Source organism: Oenanthe melanoleuca, chromosome 1, assembly GCF_029582105.1.
Source record: "Oenanthe melanoleuca isolate GR-GAL-2019-014 chromosome 1, OMel1.0, whole genome shotgun sequence".
NCBI lineage: Eukaryota > Metazoa > Chordata > Aves > Passeriformes > Muscicapidae > Oenanthe > Oenanthe melanoleuca.
Genome location: NC_079333.1, coordinates 766896 through 789841, shown reverse-complemented (window position 1 = coordinate 789841; position 22946 = coordinate 766896). Strand labels below are relative to the sequence as shown.

General features: G+C 59.1%; 1 protein-coding gene across 1 annotated transcript in view; it reads right to left on the bottom strand.

Moving 5' to 3' along the window:
- Positions 1–14385, bottom strand: part of CHRDL2 (chordin like 2) — a 28784-nt gene extending 14399 nt beyond the window's left edge. The window contains exons 1-6 of the mRNA XM_056489780.1: positions 14134–14385; positions 8314–8426; positions 7066–7159; positions 6165–6307; positions 3028–3121; positions 2688–2743 (exon numbers count right to left, since the gene is read on the bottom strand). Coding sequence (XP_056345755.1) covers positions 2688–2743; positions 3028–3121; positions 6165–6307; positions 7066–7159; positions 8314–8426; positions 14134–14215 — 582 coding nt within the window. The 5' untranslated portion in view covers positions 14216–14385. The remainder of the gene's footprint in view (positions 1–2687; positions 2744–3027; positions 3122–6164; positions 6308–7065; positions 7160–8313; positions 8427–14133) is intronic.
- Between the last annotated feature and the right edge of the window lie 8561 nt (positions 14386–22946).

The window sequence follows — 22946 nt, the reverse complement described above, 5'->3', positions numbered from 1 at the left end:
CCCCAGGGACACCCCAGGGACACCCCGGGGACATTCTTGGGAACACCCCAGGAACATCCCAGGAACATTCTTGGGAACACCCCAGGAACATCCCAGGGACATCCCAGGGACACCCCAGGGACACCCCAGTAACTCCCCGGGGAACACCCCAGGGACACCCCAGGGACACCCCAGGAACATCCCAGGGACACCCCAGGAACATCCCAGGAACATTCTTGGGAACACCCCAGGAACATCCCAGGGACATCCCAGGGACACCCCAGTAACTCCCCGGGGAACACCCCAGGGACACCCCAGGGACACCCCAGGAACATCCCAGGGACACCCCAGGAACATCCCAGGGACACCCCAGGAACATCCCAGGGACACCCCAGGAGCACCCCAGGAACACTCCAGGAACATCCCAGGGAACACCCCAGGGAACACCCCAGGGACACCCCAGGGACATCCCAGGAGCACCCCAGGGACACCCCAGGGAACACCCCAGGGAACACCCCAGGGACACCCCAGGAGCACCCCAGGAACACTCCAGGAACATCCCAGGGACATCCCAGGGACACCCCAGGGACACCCCAGGGACACCCCAGGGAACACCCCAGGGAACACCCCAGGGAACACCCCAGGGACACCCCAGGGAACACCCCAGGGAACACCCCAGGGAACACCCCAGGGACACCCCAGGGACACCCCAGGAACACTCCAGGAACATCCCAGGAACACCCCAGGGACACCCCAGGGAACACCCCAGGGAACACCCCGGGGAACACCCCAGGGACACCCCAGGAGCACCCCAGGGAACACCCCAGGAACACCCCAGGAGCACCCCAGGGAACACCCCAGGAACACCCCAGGGAACACCCCAGGGACATCCCAGGGACACCCCAGGAGCACCCCAGGGAACACTCCAGGAACATCCCAGGGACACCCCAGGGACATCCCAGGGACATCCCAGGGACACCCCAGGGACATCCCAGGAGCACCCCAGGGAACACCCCGGGGAACACCCCAGGGAACACCCCAGGGAACACCCCAGGGACACCCCAGGAGCACCCCAGGAACACCCCAGGAACATCCCAGGGACATCCCAGGAACACTCCAGGAACATCCCAGGGACATCCCAGGGACACCCCAGGGACACCCCAGGGACACCCCAGGGACACCCCCAGGGAACACCCCAGGACACCCCCGGGACACCCCAGGGACACCCCAGGGACATCCCAGGAACACCCCAGGGACACCCCAGGAACACCCCAGGAACACCCCAGGAACACCCCAGGGACACCCCGGGGACATTCTTGGGAACACCCCAGGAACATCCCAGGAACACCCCAGGAACACCCCAGGGACACCCCAGGAACACCCCAGGAGCACCCCAGGAACACCCCGGGGAACACCCCAGGAGCACCCCAGGGAACACCCCAGGGAACACCCCAGGAACATCCCAGGAACACCCCAGGGAACACCCCAGGGACATCCCAGGGACACCCCAGGGAACACCCCAGGGACACCCCAGGAGCACCCCAGGGACATCCCAGGAACACCCCAGGGACACCCCAGGAACACCCCAGGAACACCCCAGGAACACCCCAGGGACACCCCGGGGACATTCTTGGGAACACCCCAGGAACATCCCAGGAACACCCCAGGAACACCCCAGGGACACCCCAGGAACACCCCAGGAGCACCCCAGGAACACCCCGGGGAACACCCCAGGAGCACCCCAGGAACACCCCGGGGAACACCCCAGGAGCACCCCAGGGAACACCCCAGGGAACACCCCAGGGAACACCCCAGGGAACACCCCAGGGACATCCCAGGGACACCCCAGGGAACACCCCAGGGACACCCCAGGAGCACCCCAGGAGCACCCCAGTAACTCCCCAGGCTCCCAGAGCAGAGTGCTGGGCCAGGACCCGCAGCACAAGGGCCCTGTGTCAGTCCTGGAGGTTTTGGGGTGCTGCAGCAGTGTGAAGGCAGAGGCAGGAGCTCAGTGAGCCAGTCCCTCAGAGCTGGAGGGGCTGCCCTGGAATGTGGCCCTGGAGCAGCCCTGGGCAGCCAGGGAGCCCCTTTTTCCCTGCGGGGCTGCTGACACTGGGAGGGGGCAGCTCCAGCCCTGCCCTCGGGGGGAGAACACCCTGATGGCCAGCGAGAGGGGACACACCTTCTCCTGGAGGAGAAACCTCCAAGGGACACTTGGCACCTGACTGTGGAACAGGGGTCAGCCTGGCTGCTGGTCACCCTTGGGCCTGCTCTGACAATGTCCTTGGGCTCTTTAACTCTGGCCAGCAAAGGGGAGAACTGTCCCAGATTTACAGGTCCTGCAGGTCTTCTGCTCTTCCAAAGATGCCACAGAATCACAGAATCGGGATCATTTGGGTTGGAAAATTCTCTGAGGTCCCCGAGTGCAGCCCTTTACCTGGCACTGCCATGTCCACCCCAAACCACATCCCTGAGGTGCTGCTGAGTCTCTCCCTGGTGCCCTGAGGTCTCCCCCAGGCTGGTCTCTCAGCTAGATTCAACTCCATGGCACGATTCACCTGCAAGCCAGGTGTCCATGGCTCTGCAAGGACCTGAGTGTCCTAGAGCTGCTGGGCTGATTTCTCTGCAGAGGCAATGTGCACCTGGCAGCTGAGCAGGGGCTGTGCTAGAAGCAAGAAGCCAAGTTTTGAAATGCAAATGTCACGTACAACACCTCTGTTTAACTGCAGGGGTTCCTCTTCCGTGGGCTTCTCCAAGGAGCCATCTGCAAGGGAAAAGCACTGTGCTGGCAGGAGCTGGGGCTGAAGGGAGGTCTGCTCTCTGTGGCTGAAAGCAGCTCTCCTGCACGTGCTGGCCTGCCTGGGGAGGCTGGAGCTTTGCACAAGCAGTTCACACTACCCGAGGAAACCCAGGCCCTCAGCTTTTGCTTCCTGGTGCAGCCAAGAGATAGCAAGTGGCCTGGTTTGGAGCCCAGTTCCAAAACCCTGCTGAAGTGGCCCCTGCAGCAGTGGCAGCCAGCTGGAGCCTCCAGCCCTCATCCAGCCTTACCTTGGCAGACCTGGCAGCAGGAGTCTGGCACAGTTAAGGGAGAGGAGCACAGCAGCTCGGGGCAGGTCACCAAGCCACAGTAAATCTGGCCTTCCTAGGGCAGGAGGGAAAAACCACTGTCAGTGCTATGCAGGGCTCCATGTTCCCCATGCAGGGCTGCAGCAGCTCAGGCTGCAGATTTACCATCAGTCAGGGAAGAAGTTCTTCCCTGTGAGGATGCTGAGCCCCAGCTGTGGCTGCGCCACCCCTGGAAGTGTCCCAGGCCAGGCTGGAGCCACCTGGGGTGGTGGGAGGTGTCCCTGCCCAGGTGGGACTGAAGGAGCTTCAAGGGCCCTTCCAAACCCAAGACAAAATTTTTTCCAGATTTGCACCAGTTTGTTGCAGGAATCAGTTTTTGCTGTTTTTGCCTTTTGCCAAAGGTAAAAAAGGATGTTTGGCAGCCAGACCTCGACAGCAAGGCTGTCTTCTCCATGCAGCAATTTTCTCTGGGGTATCCACAAGATCCCAGTCAACCAAGACCAAGAGGTCAGCCCAGGATATCCTTAGGAAACCAAACCACAGCTGCCTCTGCTCCCAGGAACCAAGCTGCTGTGTGAGGGGCGTGAAGAGGCTGAGGGAAGTTTGGGGGTGACAGGGTCTGGCAGAGGTCACTGCATACCAAATCCTGCTCTCCACTGGGGACCCCAGACCTGCCCCTTCCTCCTCCTCCTCCTGCCCAGCAGGGGAGAGCCAGTGCCAGAGAAACAGGAATTATCCCCGAGGATAAATCTGGTCTTGGGGCAGTTTCAGAGGGTCAGCCCAGCTGTTCATGCAGCTGTTCCAGCAGCTGACAGCATCAGGCACAGCCCGGGGCCATCCCCCTCTGAGGGCTCCACAGCCAGCCCTTTATCCCTTGGGCTCCACAGCCAGCCCTTTATCCCCTCTGAGGGCTCCACAGCCAGCCCTTTATCCCCTCTGAGGGCTCCACAGCCAGCCCTTTATCCCCTTGGGATCCACAGCCAGCCCTTTATCCCTTGGGCTCCACAGCCAGCCCTTTATCCCTTGGGATCCACAGCCAGCCCTTTATCCCCTCTGAGGGCTCCACAGCCAGCCCTTTATCCCCTTGGGATCCACAGCCAGCCCTTTATCCCCTTGGGATCCACAGCCAGCCCTTTATCCCTTGGGCTCCACAGCCAGCCCTTTATCCCTTGGGCTCCACAGCCAGCCCTTTATCCCCTCTGAGGGCTCCACAGCCAGCCCTTTATCCCCTTGGGCTCCACAGCCAGCCCTTTATCCCCTCTGAGGGCTCCACAGCCAGCCCTTTATCCCCTCTGAGGGCTCCACAGCCAGCCCTTTATCCCCTCTGAGGGCTCCACAGCCAGCCCTTTATCCCCTTGGGATCCACAGCCAGCCCTTTATCCCCTTGAGATCCACAGCCAGCCCTTTATCCCCTCTGAGGGCTCCACAGCCAGCCCTTTATCCCCTTGAGATCCACAGCCAGCCCTTTATCCCTTGGGCTCCAAGCCAGCCCTTTATCCCCTGGGCTCCACAGCCAGCCCTTTATCCCCTTGGGCTCCACAGCCAGCCCTTTATCCCCTTGGGATCCACAGCCAGCCCTTTATCCCCTTGAGATCCACAGCCAGCCCTTTATCCCTTGGGATCCACAGCCAGCCCTTTATCCCCTCTGAGGGCTCCACAGCCAGCCCTTATCCCCTTGAGATCCACAGCCAGCCCTTTATCCCTGGGGCTCCACAGCCAGCCCTTTATCCCTTGGGATCCACAGCCAGCCCTTTATCCCCTCTGAGGGCTCCACAGCCAGCCCTTTATCCCCTTGGGCTCCACAGCCAGCCCTTTATCCCTTGGGATCCACAGCCAGCCCTTTATCCCCTTGAGATCCACAGCCAGCCCTTTATCCCCTTGGGCTCCACAGCCAGCCCTTTATCCCCTTGGGATCCACAGCCAGCCCTTTATCCCCTTGGGATCCACAGCCAGCCCTTTATCCCCTTGGGATCCACAGCCAGCCCTTTATCCCCTTGGGATCCACAGCCAGCCCTTTATCCCCTTGCCCCCGAGGCACTGCCCTGGCAGGTGACAGAGCCCGGGTGACAGGGGTGACAGGGAGGGGCACGGAGCCCCCGGGGACAGGGACAGCGGGGTCCGGGGTCTCCTTCCCAGCGCCTCCCACCTTCCTGGGCTCCTGAGGGACGAGCCAGCCCAAAATCTGCCAGATTGCCACACCAGTGACTCCTGTGCCAGCCGCTCCGGGCTGGGGCACGCCCAGGGGCGCAGGGCAGCGTTCCAGCCCCTCGGACACCTTGTCCAGCACCGGCTGGAACCCTGTGTGCTCTTGGAGTGACACAGGGTGCTCTGGGCTGTTTTACTCCCTGGCCACACCTGCTCCCACCCTTGGCACAGCGCAGAGGTGGAGCCTGGCCCGTCCAAGGGCCGCACCTGTGCCCATCCCCTTTTCCAGGGCAGCTCCCTGCCGTGCCCAAGGCCAGCGCCAGCGCCTTCCATCCGCTCTCCTCACTCCGTCTCAAGGAGGAGGAGCTGCTCCATTCTCCTGCCCATCCCCTCTGCTCCCGAGCAGGGTGTCAGAGCTCTGCTTTGACGGATTTTCACAGGATCCCAGCCCTGGGAGAGGGCCGGTGCAAGGTGTCCCTGCCATGGGCCAGGACAGCTGCGGGTCCCTTCCAACCCAAGCCACCTCTGGATCTGTGGATCCCTGTGCTGATGCCCCAACCCAGGGCCAAGCCATGCCCCGGGCTGGCTCTGCCAGGTGTCCCGGGTTTGGGGGGCGCTGTGACCTTGCTGGGGGGCAGGAGGGGCACAGGTGTGGGTGCTGGGGGCAGGGCACGCCCAGGTGTGACCCTGCTGGGGGCAGGAGAGGTGCAGGTGTGGGTGCTGGGGAGCAGGTGTGGGTGCTGGGGGGGCAGGAGAGGTGCAGGTGTGGTGCTGGGGGCAGGGCACGCCCAGGTGTGACCCTGCTGGGGGCAGGTGCGGTGCTGGGGCCCAGGTGTGACCCTGCTGGGGGCAGGTGCGGTGCTGGGGCCCAGGTGTGACCCTGCTGGGGGCAGGTGCGGTGCTGGGGCCCAGGTGTGACCCTGCTGGGGGCAGGAGAGCCCAGGCGCGACCCCGCTGGGGCAGGCGGTGCTTACGGAGCAGCTGCACTGCACACACTGGTTGTGCTGGCGGCCCGGGAACAGCTCGCTGCCGCTGAACATCTCTCCCTGCCGGTACGTGGTGCCGTTGTGCTGGCAGGACCTGCCTGCGGCGCGCAGCCCCGACGGCGAGGGCGGCTCTGCGAGAGAGGAGGCGGCTCGGGGGGCGCAGCCCGGGCACGGCCGGGGCCGGCGGGGATCGGGCTCTGACTGCGCCGGGCTCAGCACACAGGGCAGCCTGCGAGCCTGGCCTCACCACCCTCCTCACAAACCCTTGGGGTTTCCCCTCCCCTGGTGGAAATGATTGCCAAATTCAGATGGAGTCAGGAAAAAAGGGCCTGTCTCATGGGTAATTAGCAAAAAATTAACATTAATGAGTTCTTTTCCTACTTTTTTTTTTTTTTTTTTTTTTTTTTTTTTTCTAATTTTTCAAGTCACTGATGGTTTCTGACTAGCTCTGCCAGCACTCAGGTAGGGAAGGTTTTGGGACTAAATCTTGAAGTAATCTGTGGGGGTGAGAATGAACATATTGAGGTAAAATGAGGTGATCAGTAGTGGTAAGGTAGGAAAAGTTTTGGGGCTAAAACTTGAGATAGTCTCCAGTGCAGAGAGGGAAGTTGTTAAAAAAATTAAATTCTTTTTATTATTTTTTTTTTAAATCCAGGACACTTTGCTGGCAAATGATCAGAATAAATTGCCAGCTTCTGTTTTGGCCCTGAAGTGTGAACTGACACCTTGTCCCTACAAAGCTCTTGGGATGGGGGGCAGAAGGTGGCCTGGCACAGAGCCCTTTCCTTCCAAATGAGATTTTTGTCGGGAGCTGTGACCAGGGGCAGCAGAGGAGGCTCTGCCCGGGAGCACTGGCCGCCTGTCACCCACCCTGGGGAGTGGCACCTACCAGGGCAGCGTGGGCAGCACTGCTGGGGCTCGGTGACGGGGCTGGCACACGGCACAGCTGGGCACTGGATCCGGGAGCACCTGATGTTGGTGTTCTGGGGACAAGAGATGGCTTTGTTAGCCCAGGGAACGTTCAGCTCGTGCTTCACCCCTGCTGGAGGAGGAGCACACCATCACCACAGCAAATGGTGCTGGCTGTAACTCAGCAGGGGTGTCTCCAGCCCTGCTCCAGCCCAGCCAGCTCATGGTCCCTCATCAGCAAAGGCCACTCATCCCTGACAGCAGCCTGGGCCACCTCCCGAGCCCTCTCCCGAGCCATCTCCCGAGCCATCTCCCGAGCCATCTCCCGAGCCACCTCCCGAGCCACCTCCCGAGCCACCTCCCGAGCCACCTCCACCCACCCCCACCGTGCTACAGGGGCAGAGCCGTGCAGTCACAGAATCATTTAGCTGTGAAGAGCCTTAAAGACCTTCTTCCACCCCTGTTATGGCAGGGACAGCTTCCACTATCCCAGATTGCTGCAGCCTGGCCTTGGGCACCCCAGGGATCCAGGGGCAGCCACAGCTGCTCTGGGCACCTGTGCCAGCCCTGCCCACCCTGCCAGGGAACAATTCCTTGTGAACACATTAATCTAAATCTCCCTCTTCCAGTTTAAAATCCCTCCCTTGTCCTGTCATTATCTGCCGACATAAAAGGCAACTCTCCATCTTTTTCACAAGCTCCCTGGAGTACCCAGAGGCTCTCCTCAAGGTCAGCCCGGCCCCGGGACGTGCCTCGGGGCAGCTGCAGCGGATGCAATACATCAGTACAGCACAGCCATGCAGCCATGCAGTCATGCAGCAGCCATGCAGCCATGCAGCAGTCATGCAGCCTTGCAGCACCCCTGCCAGCCCACCAGCCAGACGTGCCTCGGGGCAGCTGCAGCAGATGCAGTACAGCAGTGCAGCAGCAGCACAGCAGTGCAGCAGCACAGCACCCATGCAGCAGCCATGCAGCAGCACAGCAGCATCCCATCAGCCCGGACGTGCCTCGGGGCAGCTGCAGCAGATGCAGTACATCAGTGCAGCAGCAGCACAGCAGTGCAGCAGCACAGCACCCATGCAGCAGCCATGCAGCAGCACAGCAGCATCCCATCAGCCCGGACGTGCCTCGGAGCAGCTGCAGCGGATGCAGTACAGCAGTGCAGCAGCCATGCAGCAGCCATGCAGCCATGCAGCCTCGCAGCACCCCTGCCAGCCCCGGGACGTGCCTCGGAGCAGCTGCAGCGGATGCAGTACATCAGCCCCTGCGGCTCCAGGTACGGGTGCCAGCTCTCCCCCGGGCTGTACTTCCTGCCGTTGAAGTCGCAGAACGCCTCTGGCCCTGCAAGGGAAGGGAGAGGCTGGGTGAGAAAAGGGGCCGGTTCTGTCACAGCGCTGTGTGAGAGCAGGACAGCCTGCACGCTGCTCCCCACCCGCAGCCCTGGCCACATCCCACCCGCCCCACCCAGACTGTGCTCCCCACTGCTTCACTTTCCTGCCTGCATGTTGCTCACTGGAAGATGGACAGGTGATTTCAGGGATGGAATTTCCCCCAGTGAGATCAGAATGGTTGGGAGCGGTGACAGAGAAGGGAGACCCTGAATTTAGGGGACATTTTCACTGCTACCAAAAAAACCCCACAAAAATAAGAAAGGGGGAGAAAATAGCAAACCAAAAAAATATGGGTAAAAAACTCATTCTGGGGAAAAACCTTTTGCTCCCTCTAAGAGCTGCAGCTCATTCTCTCAAGGATCCATGGACAAGCAGGACTGGCTGCTTGTGCCATCCCACTGGGTCTCAGCCCTTTGGCTTTACCTGGCTTGATGCAGCACTGCTCTGACTGAGGGGCTGCTTTTTCATTTATGGGGCTGTACAGGGGGACAGCAAGTCCACCTCACCCACTTTTCATCCCCAAAAGCATAAACACATGGGTTTTCTTCTTCCTTCTTGTTCCTGTTATCCTGAGAAGAGCCAGTTTCCAGCTGTGCTCCTGAGCTGGAGGTGTCTGTCCCAGAAATGATCCACTGGCAGGGGTTTGACCTCACCATGGCACAGGGGTGAGATGTGCCCAGCACCAGCAGTGGGGGAGATCCCTGTGGATCCTCTGCCCTCCCATGCTTTGTCAGGTCCTTATCCACCTCCTTCATCCAAGCCCATAGTAAAGCCAGTCCCCTGGCAGGACCTGGCAGCAGGTGGCACAAGGCATGGCCAGGATCACCAACAAACCCCTCAGGGCTTTGGCCAGGGACCCCAGGTCAGTCACCCTTTATGTTCACACCACAGGCATCACCTGGCCCTGCAGGAGCGAGCTCCAGACCAGGAACCTGCAGGAGCCTGGACCCTGTGAGAGCCAGGCTGCTGCTCCCCTGTCCCAAACTGCTGAGACGTGTGCCAGAGCCCTGCCAGCAGAGGGGCAGCCCGGCCCCCAGGCTCTTCTGGGCACACACCCTGGGGGTGCAGGAGGGGCAGGGCTGGTTCCCACCACGCAGGGATGAGCTCAGGTGAGCCAGCAGGGGCTGACCCTGCCAGGCTCTTGGGAGGGCTCCTGAACAAATAGCAGAGGGTCCCCAAAACTATCTCAGTGGGGTTCAGCACCCCAAAGATGCCAAGAGCCACCCCACCCTGCACCCTGTCACCTGGGACACAGCAGGTGGTGTGCCCCTTGCCAGAGCTGGAGACACCACCTGCTTAATGGAGTTCTGCAGTCAGCCAGGCAGAATTCACCCAAACCTGCTGGGGTGGGCTGCAATCCCTCCTCCAGCTCATGCCCCTCCTCAGGGTGGACCCAGGGGATGCTCTACCACAGCCAGACCCTCTGGAGCAGGAAAGGCAGCCCTGTGGGCCTGCAGAGATCTTTGTGGGTCTCCTCCTGCAGCCCTGGCAGCAGAATTGAGCCTCTGTTTGATGCCTTTAAGCACTTGATTTCCAGGCTGTACCTTCTCAAGTGGTGACCAGCAGCTGTCCAGAGTGCCCGGCCCAGGCAGCGTGGGGCATCTGAGGATGTGGAGGTTTGCAACAGCTTTGGAGTGGATGTCACCAGAGGGACAGGCAGAGGTATTTTCCTTCTTTTTCCCTGATCAGGACATCACATTGTCCCCATAGCTCTTGACCAGTGAGCAACTCCCTATTCCTGGCCACGCAGGTCCCGAGCTGACAGCAAACCACACAGAGCTGGTGAGCGTGAGGAAACCCAGGAGAGAGAGGAAAACACCTCCACAAAAGTATAAATCAAAAACAAACAAACAAAACCCCCCCCAAAACAAAAACTAAACAAGAAAAAAAATCATAGTTTTGCAAAAGGGTAGAAAGTGACCTCATCTTCCCTGCCTGCAGCAGCCCGTGGCTGTGCCCAGGGTGAGGAGGAGGAGCTGCTGCCGTGACGCTGGGCTGGCAGCCCCTGCCAGCTGGCTGCTGCCCTCAAACCCTGAGCCACAGCTGAGCCCTGCTCTGGCTCCAGCCCTCGAAAGCAGCCTGATTCATGTCTGCACAGGGCCTGCTGGTAAAACCAAACTGCCTGCCACTGCTGGCATCTCAGCAGTGCTCTGTTTATGGCAAGAGGTGCCAGCATGGGCAAGAGCAAGATGGGGATGGATGGATGATGGATGCATGGATGCATGGATGCATGGATGGATGCATGGAGGCTTAAAAGCTGCAGGCTCTGGACCATTTTTTCCCATGCCAGGCTAATAATTTCATTTTCCGGGGTCACACTTTGGATGCCATCCTAATTGAGTCGGAGTGAAAAGCCATTGTGGCAGTGCTGATCAGCAAGGTGATCTTACTCACTGCCCCTTCAGCAGCAGCAGCACACTCAGAAAAGTCGTGTGGGTTTACTCCTTGCTGGATCTAGAGCAGGTCAGGAAGCTGTGGGGTGGCATCTTGTTGGTGGCTGGTGTCTGCAGCTGTTGAGACTCATCCTAAGGAGACATTCCCTTCTCATGGAGTGAGGGATGCAGCCCAGGATGGGTTTCTCCACACCATTCTGAATCTTGTGAAGATGCTGCCCAGAGCTTCAGCCTCTTGTGAGGTTTCAGTTTCCTGGGAGCTGGAAAGCCTCCCACAATACCTCTCCTAAATCTTTGATGTCCTTTCCAACCCAAGCCACGTGTGATTCTGTGGTTCTGTCTCTGGGAGTGTTCTGAGCCATTTGATGGCTCAACAGGAGGTTGTGGGATCTTGCTCATCCCCCCTCACTCCTCTCCTCCCATTTCATCCCGAGGCTGAGGGGGAAGGGCAGTCCTGCATCCCCAGGTGGCACTTCTGGAGTTGTCTCCACGTCTGAGCCGAGCTCCCAGCTCCAGCAGTTTTTCTGGAGGTCCCACACCTGCCAGGCAGCACTGTGCTGGCCATGAGGGAGGCAGCTCATGCAAACCAGTTTGTAAGTTTTAAGAGCAGCCATAAATAAAGTGTAAAGAGCACTGTCTGGTACACAGAGTCCAGGCGCTCCTATGACAGCCTTGTATTTATGAAAGGCTTAAAATGCAACTTAGCTGAGAGGGCACTGGTTAAAACACACTGGGCCCTTGACATGTGCCATCCTAAAGACTCCTCTCACATCCACATCAATTCCTACACACTCACCTTGCTCAGGCCAGGGCTGGAAATATCTTCTTGGGACTTTGGGAGCCCAGAAAACTCTGCAGCTCTGAAATGCAGCCTCATGAAGCATCTCTGAGTTCCCCAGAGTGGAGCAGCCAGGCAGCCAGGCTCCTGCCTCCCCCACTCCTTCCTTTAGCAGGGCGTGCAGCCCTCGCCTCCCCTTGCCGTGCAGGTGGTAGCACTCGCTTCCCACCATGGTCCTTCCCATCCTGGAGCACCCTCCATCCCTGCTGGATCCAAACCTGTGCCACACAGGGATCCCAGGAACCCCCTCTTCTCCAGCAACGTCAAAAATAAATGGAACAGCAGCTTCCAAGCTCTGGGGAAAAGCACTGCCCCGTGCTCTCCAGAGCTGCTGGTGTTTAAATGCCTCCAGCCAAAACATCGTGCGTTCAACCATTGCCCTGAACTACTCAGAGTGCAGCACACTCGTCCCAGTAACCTGTGCCTCTGGTTTTTTTTTCAGCTGGAGTGCAAATCCCCTAAAATAGCCTGTTTCTGTGGGCAAATTCTTCTTTTCTGACTTGCCTTCAAGCCCGAGCATTTCTGCTTCTCACCTATTTTTAGCCACGACACTGTAGGTCCCTTGGCTGATGAGCCTGCTCGTAACTAATTTATTCCTGTCTTCACTCTCCCTGAACACCCAGCCCTGAGAAGTGTGAGGCTGCGGAGGTGGGGAGAAGTCCCCAGTTTGATGGTGACTGTGTCACCCGAACCACCCTGCTCTGACCTCGGGCCAAGCCCTGGCCAAGCCCTCCCCATCTCCCCATGGTGTGATACTCCCTGTGGCAAAGCTGAAGTGTTCCAGAGCTGGGGAGCGACCCCGGACCTGCCTGCCCCAGCCCTGCTTCAGTGCCACAGTCACAGCTCTTTACCAACACTGTAAATCCTGGAAAAGGGCCCCAGCGCTTCCTCCCGAATCAGACAGACCCTTACTGCCCCCATCCAGCACAGCTTATGCCCAATTTACGGCTGTTCGCACCCGCAAAGGACAAACACCTCACCCAGCCCCTGTTCACCTTCGGGACTGCCTCTGCCCTCTTCCCACCCCAGCACGGCAGGGAGTCAGACCCGCAGCCTGGTTCCAGGAAGATGCTGTGGGCTGCGTTTGGCAGCTTCGGGTGAGCCCAGGGAAGGCAGAGGAGCTGAATTCACCCGGATTTTGTTCTCCGGGGCTTTGCAAAGCCGCATTCCCCCAGCACACCGCGCAGCCGGGATGAGCAAGGCAGCGCTCAGGTTCTGGGTCCGCGCTCCAGGAGGATGATTGTTTGAGTGCCTAATGCACTGCTGGCAGCGGGCAGGCTGTAAATCACCCTGGCGAAGCCACCGCAGCCTCCGCTGGGATTCCAGGAGATTCAGGGGAGGAATAAACCTAGGGACGCAGCTGGTCCGGCTCAACTTGCTCAGAGCCCTGGTGGCTCTGCGAAGTTCAGGGGTGCTGAGCACCCACTGGTAGGGTCCCAGTGCTTTGCCCAAGCCAAGCCCACCTCCTGGCCCCAGTTAACACATCCAGCACCCTCCAAGCTCCCCAAGAGCTCTGGCCAAGTCCTTCAAGCCTTTTTGTGGCAAGTGCCAAACTTCCCTCCCTGATCCCAAACCTTCTGTGCACCACTCAGCCCACTGGGAGCAAAAGTAGGAGAGACTGGGGGCTGGAGACGGAGATGGACAATGGATGGATATGGAGGAAAGGCCCCAGCTTCGTCTGGGGCGGGGGAGGCATCGTCCCTGTCCCCGTCCACCCTCGGGGGGAGATGCACCCGTGCAGGGTGGGACCTGAGCAGAGGAAGACAACCTCCTGCTCTGTGGCATTTCTAGCCCAAGGAAGGGGGTCTCAGACCTTCCTCCAGCCCCCCAGTGCAGAGCTCGGTGCTGTAACACCCACAGAGCAGCGAGGACAGCAGCGGGCACGAGGGACCCGGCCCGGTCCCCAGCAGGACAGGACAGGACAGGACAGGACACCTGGCCGCTCGCACGGACATCCCAGCCTGGAGACCCACACCTGCCGGGAACATCCCAGCCTGGAGACCCACACCTGCCGGGACATCCCAGCCTGGAGACCCACACCTGCCGGGAACATCCCAGACAAAAGACCCACACCTGCCGGGAACATCCCAGCCGGGAGACCCACACCTGCCAGGACATCCCAGCCTGGAGACCCACACCTGCCGGGAACATCCCAGCCGGGAGACCCACACCTGCCGGGACATCCCAGCCTGGAGACCCACACCTGCCGGGAACATCCCAGCCTGGAGACCCACACCTGCCGGGAACATCCCAGCCGGGAGACCCACACCTGCCGGGAACATCCCAGACAAAAGACCCACACCTGCCGGGAGCCCCCCGTGCCCCGGCCGTGCCCCGCAGCACCCCGCGCGTTCCTGGGGACCCGGCGCGGGGAAAGTGAGGCACGGAGGCAGAGCGCAGGCGGGACACGAGCGAGTCAGACTTACGAGCCCGGGCTCGGCTCCCGGAGGCGAGGAGCAGCAGGAGGCACCGCAGGAGGAAGGCGAGGGGACCCGCCCCGGGAAGCATCGCAGCCCGCTGCTGTGCCCTGGGCTGCGGTCCCGCTGCCCGGTGTGCCGCTGATGTCCCGGTCCGTGCTGGGGCTCCGCTCCCGCCGCCGGTGCCGCGGTCTCGGTTCGGAGTCGGGCGCCTCGGAGGACGGTGCGGTGCCCGGCGGTGCCGGACCGGGGCTGTGGGTGCCCGGGGATATCGGTGCCGGTGTCAGGGGTGTCGGTGCCGGCGGTGCCGGTGCCCGGAGCTGTAGATGCCCAGAGGTGCCGGTGCCGGTGCCGGTGCCGGTGCCCGGAGCTGTAGATGCCCAGAGGTGCCGGTGCCGGTGCCCGGAGCTGTAGATGCCCAGAGGCGCCGGTGCCGGCGGTGCCGGTGTCAGAGGTGCCGGTGCCCGGCGGGGCTCGTCTCGCTCCGATCAAAGGCGCCTCCTTTAGGGAGAGTGGAGGAGTTGTTTGTTGGTATTAAAGGCGGAGAGGGAAGCGGGAGGGGGGATCCGCAGGGTGGGTATTTTAATTTTTTTTTATGATTGTTATATTCGCACTTTTTTGGGGGGGTGTTTTAGGAAATTCCTCGGCGGCGGGCGGGAGGAGGCGGGGGGGCGGGGAGGTTAACCCCTGCAGCCCTGAGCCCGGCCGGGGCTCTGCCGGGCTGCAGCTCGCCCTGGGGCTGCGAGCCGAGAGGCGGTATTAGCGGGGAGCATCACCGCCCAACACGGCCCGGCTGCTCCCCTTCTCCTGTCAAACGCCACCCGGACACCCGGCCCTCCCCACCAGCTGCTGGAAGTTCCCATAAAGCCCTTTCAATGACCAGAGCCGCCCCTGCCTCCAGGCGCCCCCCGCCCCGCAGTCCCAAACCTCTCCCGCTGCCCAGAGCGCGGAGAGCAGCGCTCCCGCCCGCCGCCGGACCGGCACCAGCACCTCCTTGGAAAGCCACGGCCCATGCCGTCATCCCTGCAGCAGCCACCTGGCCTCCACACAAGGTTGCTCCTGTTCCTGCACGGCGTGCTCCAGCTCGGGCTGACAGCCCTTCTCTGCCGGTTTGCTCAGCTTTCTGCTCCCCAGCATCCTCGCAGAAAGCTGGGCAGCACTGGATCTCCCTGAGCAGCTGTGTCCCCTCAGCACAGCCACTTCCATGGACACGACAAGCCAGGGCCACCAGTTCACGATGCAGGTGAGTTTCTGCAGCCTCAGACCAGATTTTGTGTGGCTTTTTTACCCATTCCTCCTGTTCCACCTTCACAACTCGCCGGGGTGCTCAGAGCAAGACACTTCATTAGCACATGGAACAGGCAGCAATGCAGCAATGAACACCTTCGTGTTCCACCACTGGGGAGGCTTGGATGGAGCTCCCAGACCTTGCAGGACTGCTGGGATTCTTCTCTGCAAATGCAACACAAGGACTTTCTCTTCCCATCATCTCCTTCAGCTTTCTCCCACCTCCGGCCAGGGAGGAGCTGTCATCACCTGTGATCCCTTTTGTGGCAGGAGATCTCCTCCATCAGCCAAGTTATTCATTTTTTCTCTTAACTCAAGCTCAGGATTGGGCTTTCCAGGGTGTGAGATCTTTGTGCCTGCTGCCATCCCACACTGGGAGTGGCACCAAGCCACTGGTTTGCCACAGCATCCCCAAACCTCCTATCCAGGTCATACTAACCACAAGGCCCATTTCTTGCAGAGATGACAGAAATCAAGGGCAATTTCTGCAGAAAAAAACCAAAAACCTCTTCTTTCCATCCATCTCCCAATTTTGTCTCTAACTTTACCTCACATTCCAACACTTTCCCCTGTACCAGACCATGTTTGCAGGTGCCTGTTTCTGGAGCTGGATATGAGAGAAATCTTTTAATAACCCTTTAAATAACCAGATTTGTTATTTTCTCTTTAAGCTGCCAGCAAAAGAAGTCAAGATGCATTTCTTTGCTCACATGGGCTGGACACATATTCTGGGAAGGAAGTGGGAAACACTGAATCCCAGTGATAAAATGCAGCTGTATCTTCACCCAGCTTGACTCTCTCCCCAGGGATACCTGTGACCCTCCAAGAGCACAGCCCAGTGTGCAGAGCAGAAGACAGAGCAGAGACACCCACAGGGATGGTCACAGTCTGCTGTTCATCACCTCTAACAACAATTTCAGCACTCGGTGCCTCCCCTGGGAGTGGCCAGTGTGACTGCTGAAGGACCCGGCACTCCAGGGCATTTAGGAGCCCAGAATCCAGGGACACTTTGCACATCATCTGGCACTGACCCTCCACGAGAAGCACAAGATGTGCTGCCACTTTCCAGGGCCAGCCACAAATGGGAATTCTTCTCAGGAGGAAGAATCTCTTCCCTGTGTCCATCCCTGCCCTCTGGCAATTTGAAGCCATTCCCTGTGTCCTATCCCTCCATCCTTGTCCCCAGTCCCTCTCCAGATCTCCTGGAGCCCCTTTAGCCCTGGCAGGGCTCTGAGCTCTCCCTGGATCCTCCTCCCCTCCAGGTGAGCTCCCCCAGCTCTCCCAGCCTGGCTCCAGCCCTGGAGCAGCTCTGTGCCTCCTCTGGACTCTCTCACATCCCTGTGTTATTTGACCCAGAAGTTAAAGTTACCCCCACCTAATGCCACTTCCCTTTTTCACTGCTCACTCATTTCCAGCTCTCTGCAAGCTTTTCTAGCAATGCCCCTCTATTTTCCCCTCCTGCCTCGATACAGATGTTTAAGGGGTTTGGGTAAGCAGCAGGCTCCTTCCAGCTCCCACCAGGAAAAGCTGGTGCCTCCTCTCCCAGCTCTTCCCTTGCACAGGGCTGACTTGAAAAGCCCACTTGTAGCACAAGTCTGTGGGCAAATTATGAAAGTACTTAGAAAAATGGGGACACAAAGTCCAAGTCAATGAAGTTATTTTGTGCCTCTGCTGCAACAGCAACAGCTGAATTCAGGACTGTAGATCCTGGCCCCACATCAGGGCTAAAACTTATGGGAAAGTTCAGGCATGTCCTAAGAGCAGACCCAGGAAATAAAGGCCAGCCTTGTCAGGAGCAAGGTGCTGTGTTACATCTCTGTTGGGTCTCATAAAGAATACATTCACCCTTTGGCAAAACCAGGGCTCTTTATCTTCATCTGTGAAGGAATCTGTCTGACAGTTCAATACTGCCAACATCAATCCATCTGTGATCACGAATCAGGCTCCAAAAACCGTGGCATTTGCCTGCAAATAATAAAACATGGGTCTGCTCTGTTTGTCTTCTGGCTCCCGAGGCTTTAGGTCAAACTCACTTTATGTTTTCTGGGCAACCAAGAAGACAAGACAATTCCCTCGGTTTTTGTTTGGATTTTGTTTGTTTGTTTTTTTAATGAGAATGAAAACAGGATCTCCTGCAAACTGCTGAGTAAACAGCCTGGGCTGCCATAACATCGCACCTTGCACCCTGAGCTGGCCGGGCTGCAGGAGCCGGCTGCACACCGCGCCGTTCCTCGCCGCTGAGCCCCCGTCCCGACATCCGATCCGCGTGGGCGAGGAGCAGTGCTCGGGAGAGGGCTGGAGCGGCGGGACACGGCTGGGAAACCTGCGGGACTGAGGAAATCCAGCTGCAGGAAGGAGTGAGTGAGTGCCGGGGGGATGCAGGAGCTGCTGGGGTGAGGGAGCTGCCCCAGATCGGAGGAGCCCCAGCAGGGCCAGGAGAGGGGACGGCACTGCCCTGCTCCTGCTGCCCCCGTGCTGGGCGGTGGGTGCTGATCGGGCAGCTGCTGATCGTGCTGATATCCAGGGTGGGTTATCCATCCCCTGCAGAGAGCAGCACAGCCCCGCTCACTGCCCCACCCGTGATCCCTCAGCCCCGCTCACAGCCCCACCCGTGACCCCTCAGCCCCGCTCACAGCCCCACTCGTGACCCCTCAGCCAGCCTCTCAGCCCCATTCACAGCCCCCACTCACTCACAGCCCCACTCACTCACAGCCCCACTCACTCACAGCCCCACTCACAGCCCCACTCACAGCCCCACCCGTGACCCCTCAGCTAGCCTCACAGCCCCCACTCACAGCCCCCACTCACAGCCCCACTCACAGCCCCACTCACAGCCCCACTCACTCACAGCCCCGCTCACTCACAGCCCCGCTCACAGCCCCACTCGTGATCCCTCAGCCCCACTCACAGCCCCACCCGTGACCCCTCAGCCAGCCTCTCAGCCCCATTCACAGCCCCCACTCACTCACAGCCCCCACTAACTCACAGCCCCACTCACTCACAGCCCCGATCACAGCCCCACTCACAGCCCCACCCGTGACCCCCAGCCCCATTCACAGCCCCCACTCACTCACAGCCCCACTCACTCACAGCCCTGATCACAGCCCCACTCACAGCCCCACCCGTGACCCCCAGCCAGCCTCTCAGCCCCCACTCACAGCCCCACTCACTCACAGCCCCACTCACTCACAGCCCCGATCACAGCCCCACTCACAGCCCCACCCGTGACCCCCAGCCAGCCTCTCAGCCCCAGCTGGCACCAACCCCACTCATCAGAGGGGCAAACCCCTCACCACCAGAGTGACTTCATTCTGCTATTGTGTTTGACCAGGGCTGTGGCAGGAGAGAGACCCTGAGCCAAACCTTGCCAGCCACGTGGAACTGTGGCCAGCAGGAGGGCAGCTGGGGGTGCCCAAAGCAGAGCAGGAACTCTTGTTCTAATTCCACAGTCTTCCTCCACTACTCTTGTGGCTGTGCCCATGCCCCTTGTGCTTGGCCTGCATTGGAGGAGGAGTCACTGCATCCCACAGCAGGTTGCCACAAGCCCAAGCTGTGTCAGTGGAGCTGGAGATGGGCACTGAATGCAATGATGCCTCTGCCATATTCCACAGGGCAGAGCTAAATCGAGCAAAGCCCATGTTTTCTTTGAGCCACACCTTCACATGATTCCCATCCTAAACCTGGAGCCTCATGGGTCTCCTCTCCTCACCTGGGGATTTGGAAACTAGAGGGCAGGATTAGGTGGGCTGTTGGGCAGGAATTGTTCCTGGCAGGGTGGGCAGGGCTGGCACAGGTGCCCAGAGCAGCTGTGGCTGCCCCTGGATCCCTGGCAGTGCCCAAGGCCAGGCTGGACAGGTTTAGGAGCAGCCTGGGATGGGGGAAGCTGTCCCTGCCCACATCAAGGGAGTTAGAATGAGATGAACTTTAATGTCCTTTCCAACCCAAACCAGGCTGGGATTCCCTGCTCCCATCCTGTGTGAAGAGCTCTAAAGCCTCACCTTTTTGAGGGTTTAGGGGAGTCAATGACTGTTGAGGCTTAAGAAGATCATTTACTGATGGAAGCACGTAGTCCAACCTGAAATGGGAAATCTGGTCATGTTTTTTAGAGTCTGAGCATGTTGCCAAGGACATCAAATCCAAATAAATAGTCTATAATCAGTGCAAACCAGTGATACAGAGAGGGCAGTGGGTAAGAGATTCTCCTCCAGGGATGGAGATCAGCAACCAAATGAAAGGCTGAATAAAGCAAGGGGGAAGGATAGGGAGGAAAAATGTGAGAGCACAGCACCAGGGGCCTGTCTGCACTCCTGTATCCACCAGGACACATCCCAGCTGCAGCCCACAGAAGGAATCTGCCTGGGTAGAGCCAACATCGCCTCTGGCAGCACCATGAAGGGAAAGGGCGGTGGCAAAACCCTGCCAGCTCCTCGAGAGAGGTGAGAAGCAGAGGAGTGTCCCCGGACAGGCTGGGGAAGGCTGAGGTTCTGGCTGGGGAGGGCAGGGCTGGAGGCTGGAGCCTTGCACGGGCTTAGGATTCCCTCTGCAGGCCAGCCCTGCGCTCAGCACGTCCCGAGCTGCAGAGCCACACGGGGCTGTGGGTGCAGAGAGCCTCAAAGCTCAGGCAGTGCCACCCCTGCCCTGTCCCAGGCTGCCCCAGGCCCGTCCAGCCTCATCCTGAGCATGTCAGGGACGGGGCAACCACAGCTTCTCTGGCCAGCCTGGGCCATGTTTTAATTATTCTTATAAAATATTTCTTCCCAGTGTTCCATGTAACCCTGCCCTCTGGCAGTGTAAAACCATTGCCCCTCGTGGGGCTTTGGGTTGGAGGGCAGGCTGGAGACACAGAAACTGAGTTCTGCCCAGGGCAGGCTGGATTGCAGAAGTAATTAGGGAGAAGATCCTGTTCCAAATCCGTGCCTGGGACTGTGCAGAGAGCTAAAGCTGAGCACAGCTTTGTCCTGCAGCTAGCTTTGGTGGGGAATGCCTCCTGTCCCCACTTCTGTGTCCCTCCCCGAGGGCTCCCAGTGCCCAGCTCCCAGGAGCAGCAGCTTGCTGGGAATAACACACTCTGCTGGCTCTGGCATCTACGGGACAGACACACAAACTGCTGGACTGAGGCCAGTCCCAAACCACTGCCATAAATCATCTTAATCAAGTCAGTACGAGTTTTTTGTTTCGTGAGAAGGAACTTTTTTGTCAACTGCATTTCATGGAGCCCAGAGCAGCAGGGATCTGCATGCTGGTATCCTTTTAGTCATTCAGCAGCCAGAGACAACTAAAGATAGAAGTGTGGGTGAGATGGAAAGTTAATGATATCCCCCAGCAAGTTCCTGGCACACATGCAGAGGCTGTTCCTTGGGCATGGCCAATCCCTTCCTCTCCCAGCCATGGAGACAGGAGCCTCTCAGGGAGGCTCAAAGGTGCAGGGCTTCACCTCTGTCTCTGCAGCCACATTTTCTCTTCTGCCAGCCCAAAGCAGCTGAGAGGCTCCATCAGAGAGGGTGCTAAAATATGATGAAAAGACAGATTGGTTTGGTGCCCCAGTACAGAGACGAAAAGCAGAAGAGAAGTGCAAGAGATTTCCATAGCAACTGGTGCAGAGGCTCAGCCTCCTCTGGTTTGCTCTGAGTCACCGTCCGTGGTGGTTTAACTCTGGCTGGACACCGAGCACCCACCAAAGCTGCTCCATCACTGCCCTCCTCAGCTGGACAGCGAGGGAAGACTGGACAAAAGGCTCGAGAGACCAGGACCCGCTACAGTCACGGGCTGGCAGAGCTGGGGGTGCTCACCTGGAGAGGAGAAGGCACAGGGACACCTCAGAACCCCTTCCAGGGCTAAAGGGGCTCCAGGAGAGCTGGAGAGGGACTGGGGACAAGGGGTGGAGGGACTGGACACAGGGAATGGCTCCCACTGCCAGAGGGTAGGGCTGGATGGGATACTGAGCAGGAATTGTTCCCTGGGAGGATGGAAAAGCCCTGGCACAGGGTGTCCAGAGCTGCTGTGGCTGCCCCTGGATCCCTGAAGTGTCCGAGGCCAGGCTGGACAGAGCTTGGAGCAACCTGGGACAGCGGGATGTGTCCCTGACCATGGCAGGGGTGGCACTGGGGGATCTTTAGGGTGCTCCCAACCCAACCGAACCCTACCGAATCCAACCCGACCCAACTCATCCCAGCCCAGCCCAACCGAATTCATCCCGATCGAGCCCATCCCAGCCCGATCCAACCCAACCATCCCAGCCCAGCCCATCCCAACCCAACCCAGCCCAACCATCCCAGCCCATCCCAACCATCCCATCCCAGCCCATCCTAACCATCCCATCCCAACGCTACCCATCCCATCCCAACCATCCCATCCCAACCATCCCATCCCAACCATCCCATCCCATCCCATCCCAACCCTACCCATCCCATCCCAACCATCCCATCCCAACCATCCCATCCCATCCCTGTATCCCATCCCATCCCATCATCCCATCCCATCATCCCATCCCATTATCCCATCCCATTATCCCATCCCATCCCATTATCCCATCCCATCCCATCCCATTCCAACCATCCCAACCATCCCACCCCATTATCCCAACCCATCCCATCCCATCCCATTATCCCATCCCATTATCCCATCATCCCATCCCATCCCATCCCAACCATCCCATCCCATTATTCCATTCCATCTCATCCCATCCCATTATCCCATCCCATCCCATCCCATTATCCCATCCCATTATCCCATCCCATCTCATCCCATCCCATTATCCCATCCCATCCCATCCCATTATCCCATCCCATCCCATTATCCCATCCCATCCCATCATCCCATCCCATCCAGCTCATCCCATCCCATCCCATCCCATCCAGCTCATCCCATCCCATCCCATCCCATCCCATCCCATCCCATCCCATCCCATCCCATCCCATCCATCCCATTACTCCATCCCATCCCATCCCATTATCCCATCCCATCCCATCCCATCCCATTATCCCATCCCATCCCATTATCCCATCCCATCTCATCCCATCATCCCATCCCATCCAGCTCATCCCATCCCATCCCATCCCATCCCATCCCATCCCATCCCATCATCCCATCCCATCATCCCATCCCATCATCCCATCCCATCCATGCCATCCCATCCCATCCCATTATCCCATCCCATCATCCCATCCCATCCCATCCCATCCCATCCCATCCCATCCCATCCCATCCCATCCCATCCCATTATCCCATCCCATCCCATTATCCCATCCCATCCCATCCCATCCCATCCCATCCCATCCCATCCCATTATCCCATCCCATTATCCCATCCCATTATCCCATCCCATCCCATTATCCCATCCCATCCCATTATCCCATCCCATCATCCCATCCCATCCCATCCCATTATCCCATCCCATCCCATCCCATTATCCCATCCCATCCCATTATCCCATCCCATTATCCCATCCCATCCCATTATCCCATCCCATCATCCCATCCCATCCCATCCCATCCCATCCCATTATCCCATCCCATCCCATCCCATCCCATCCCATC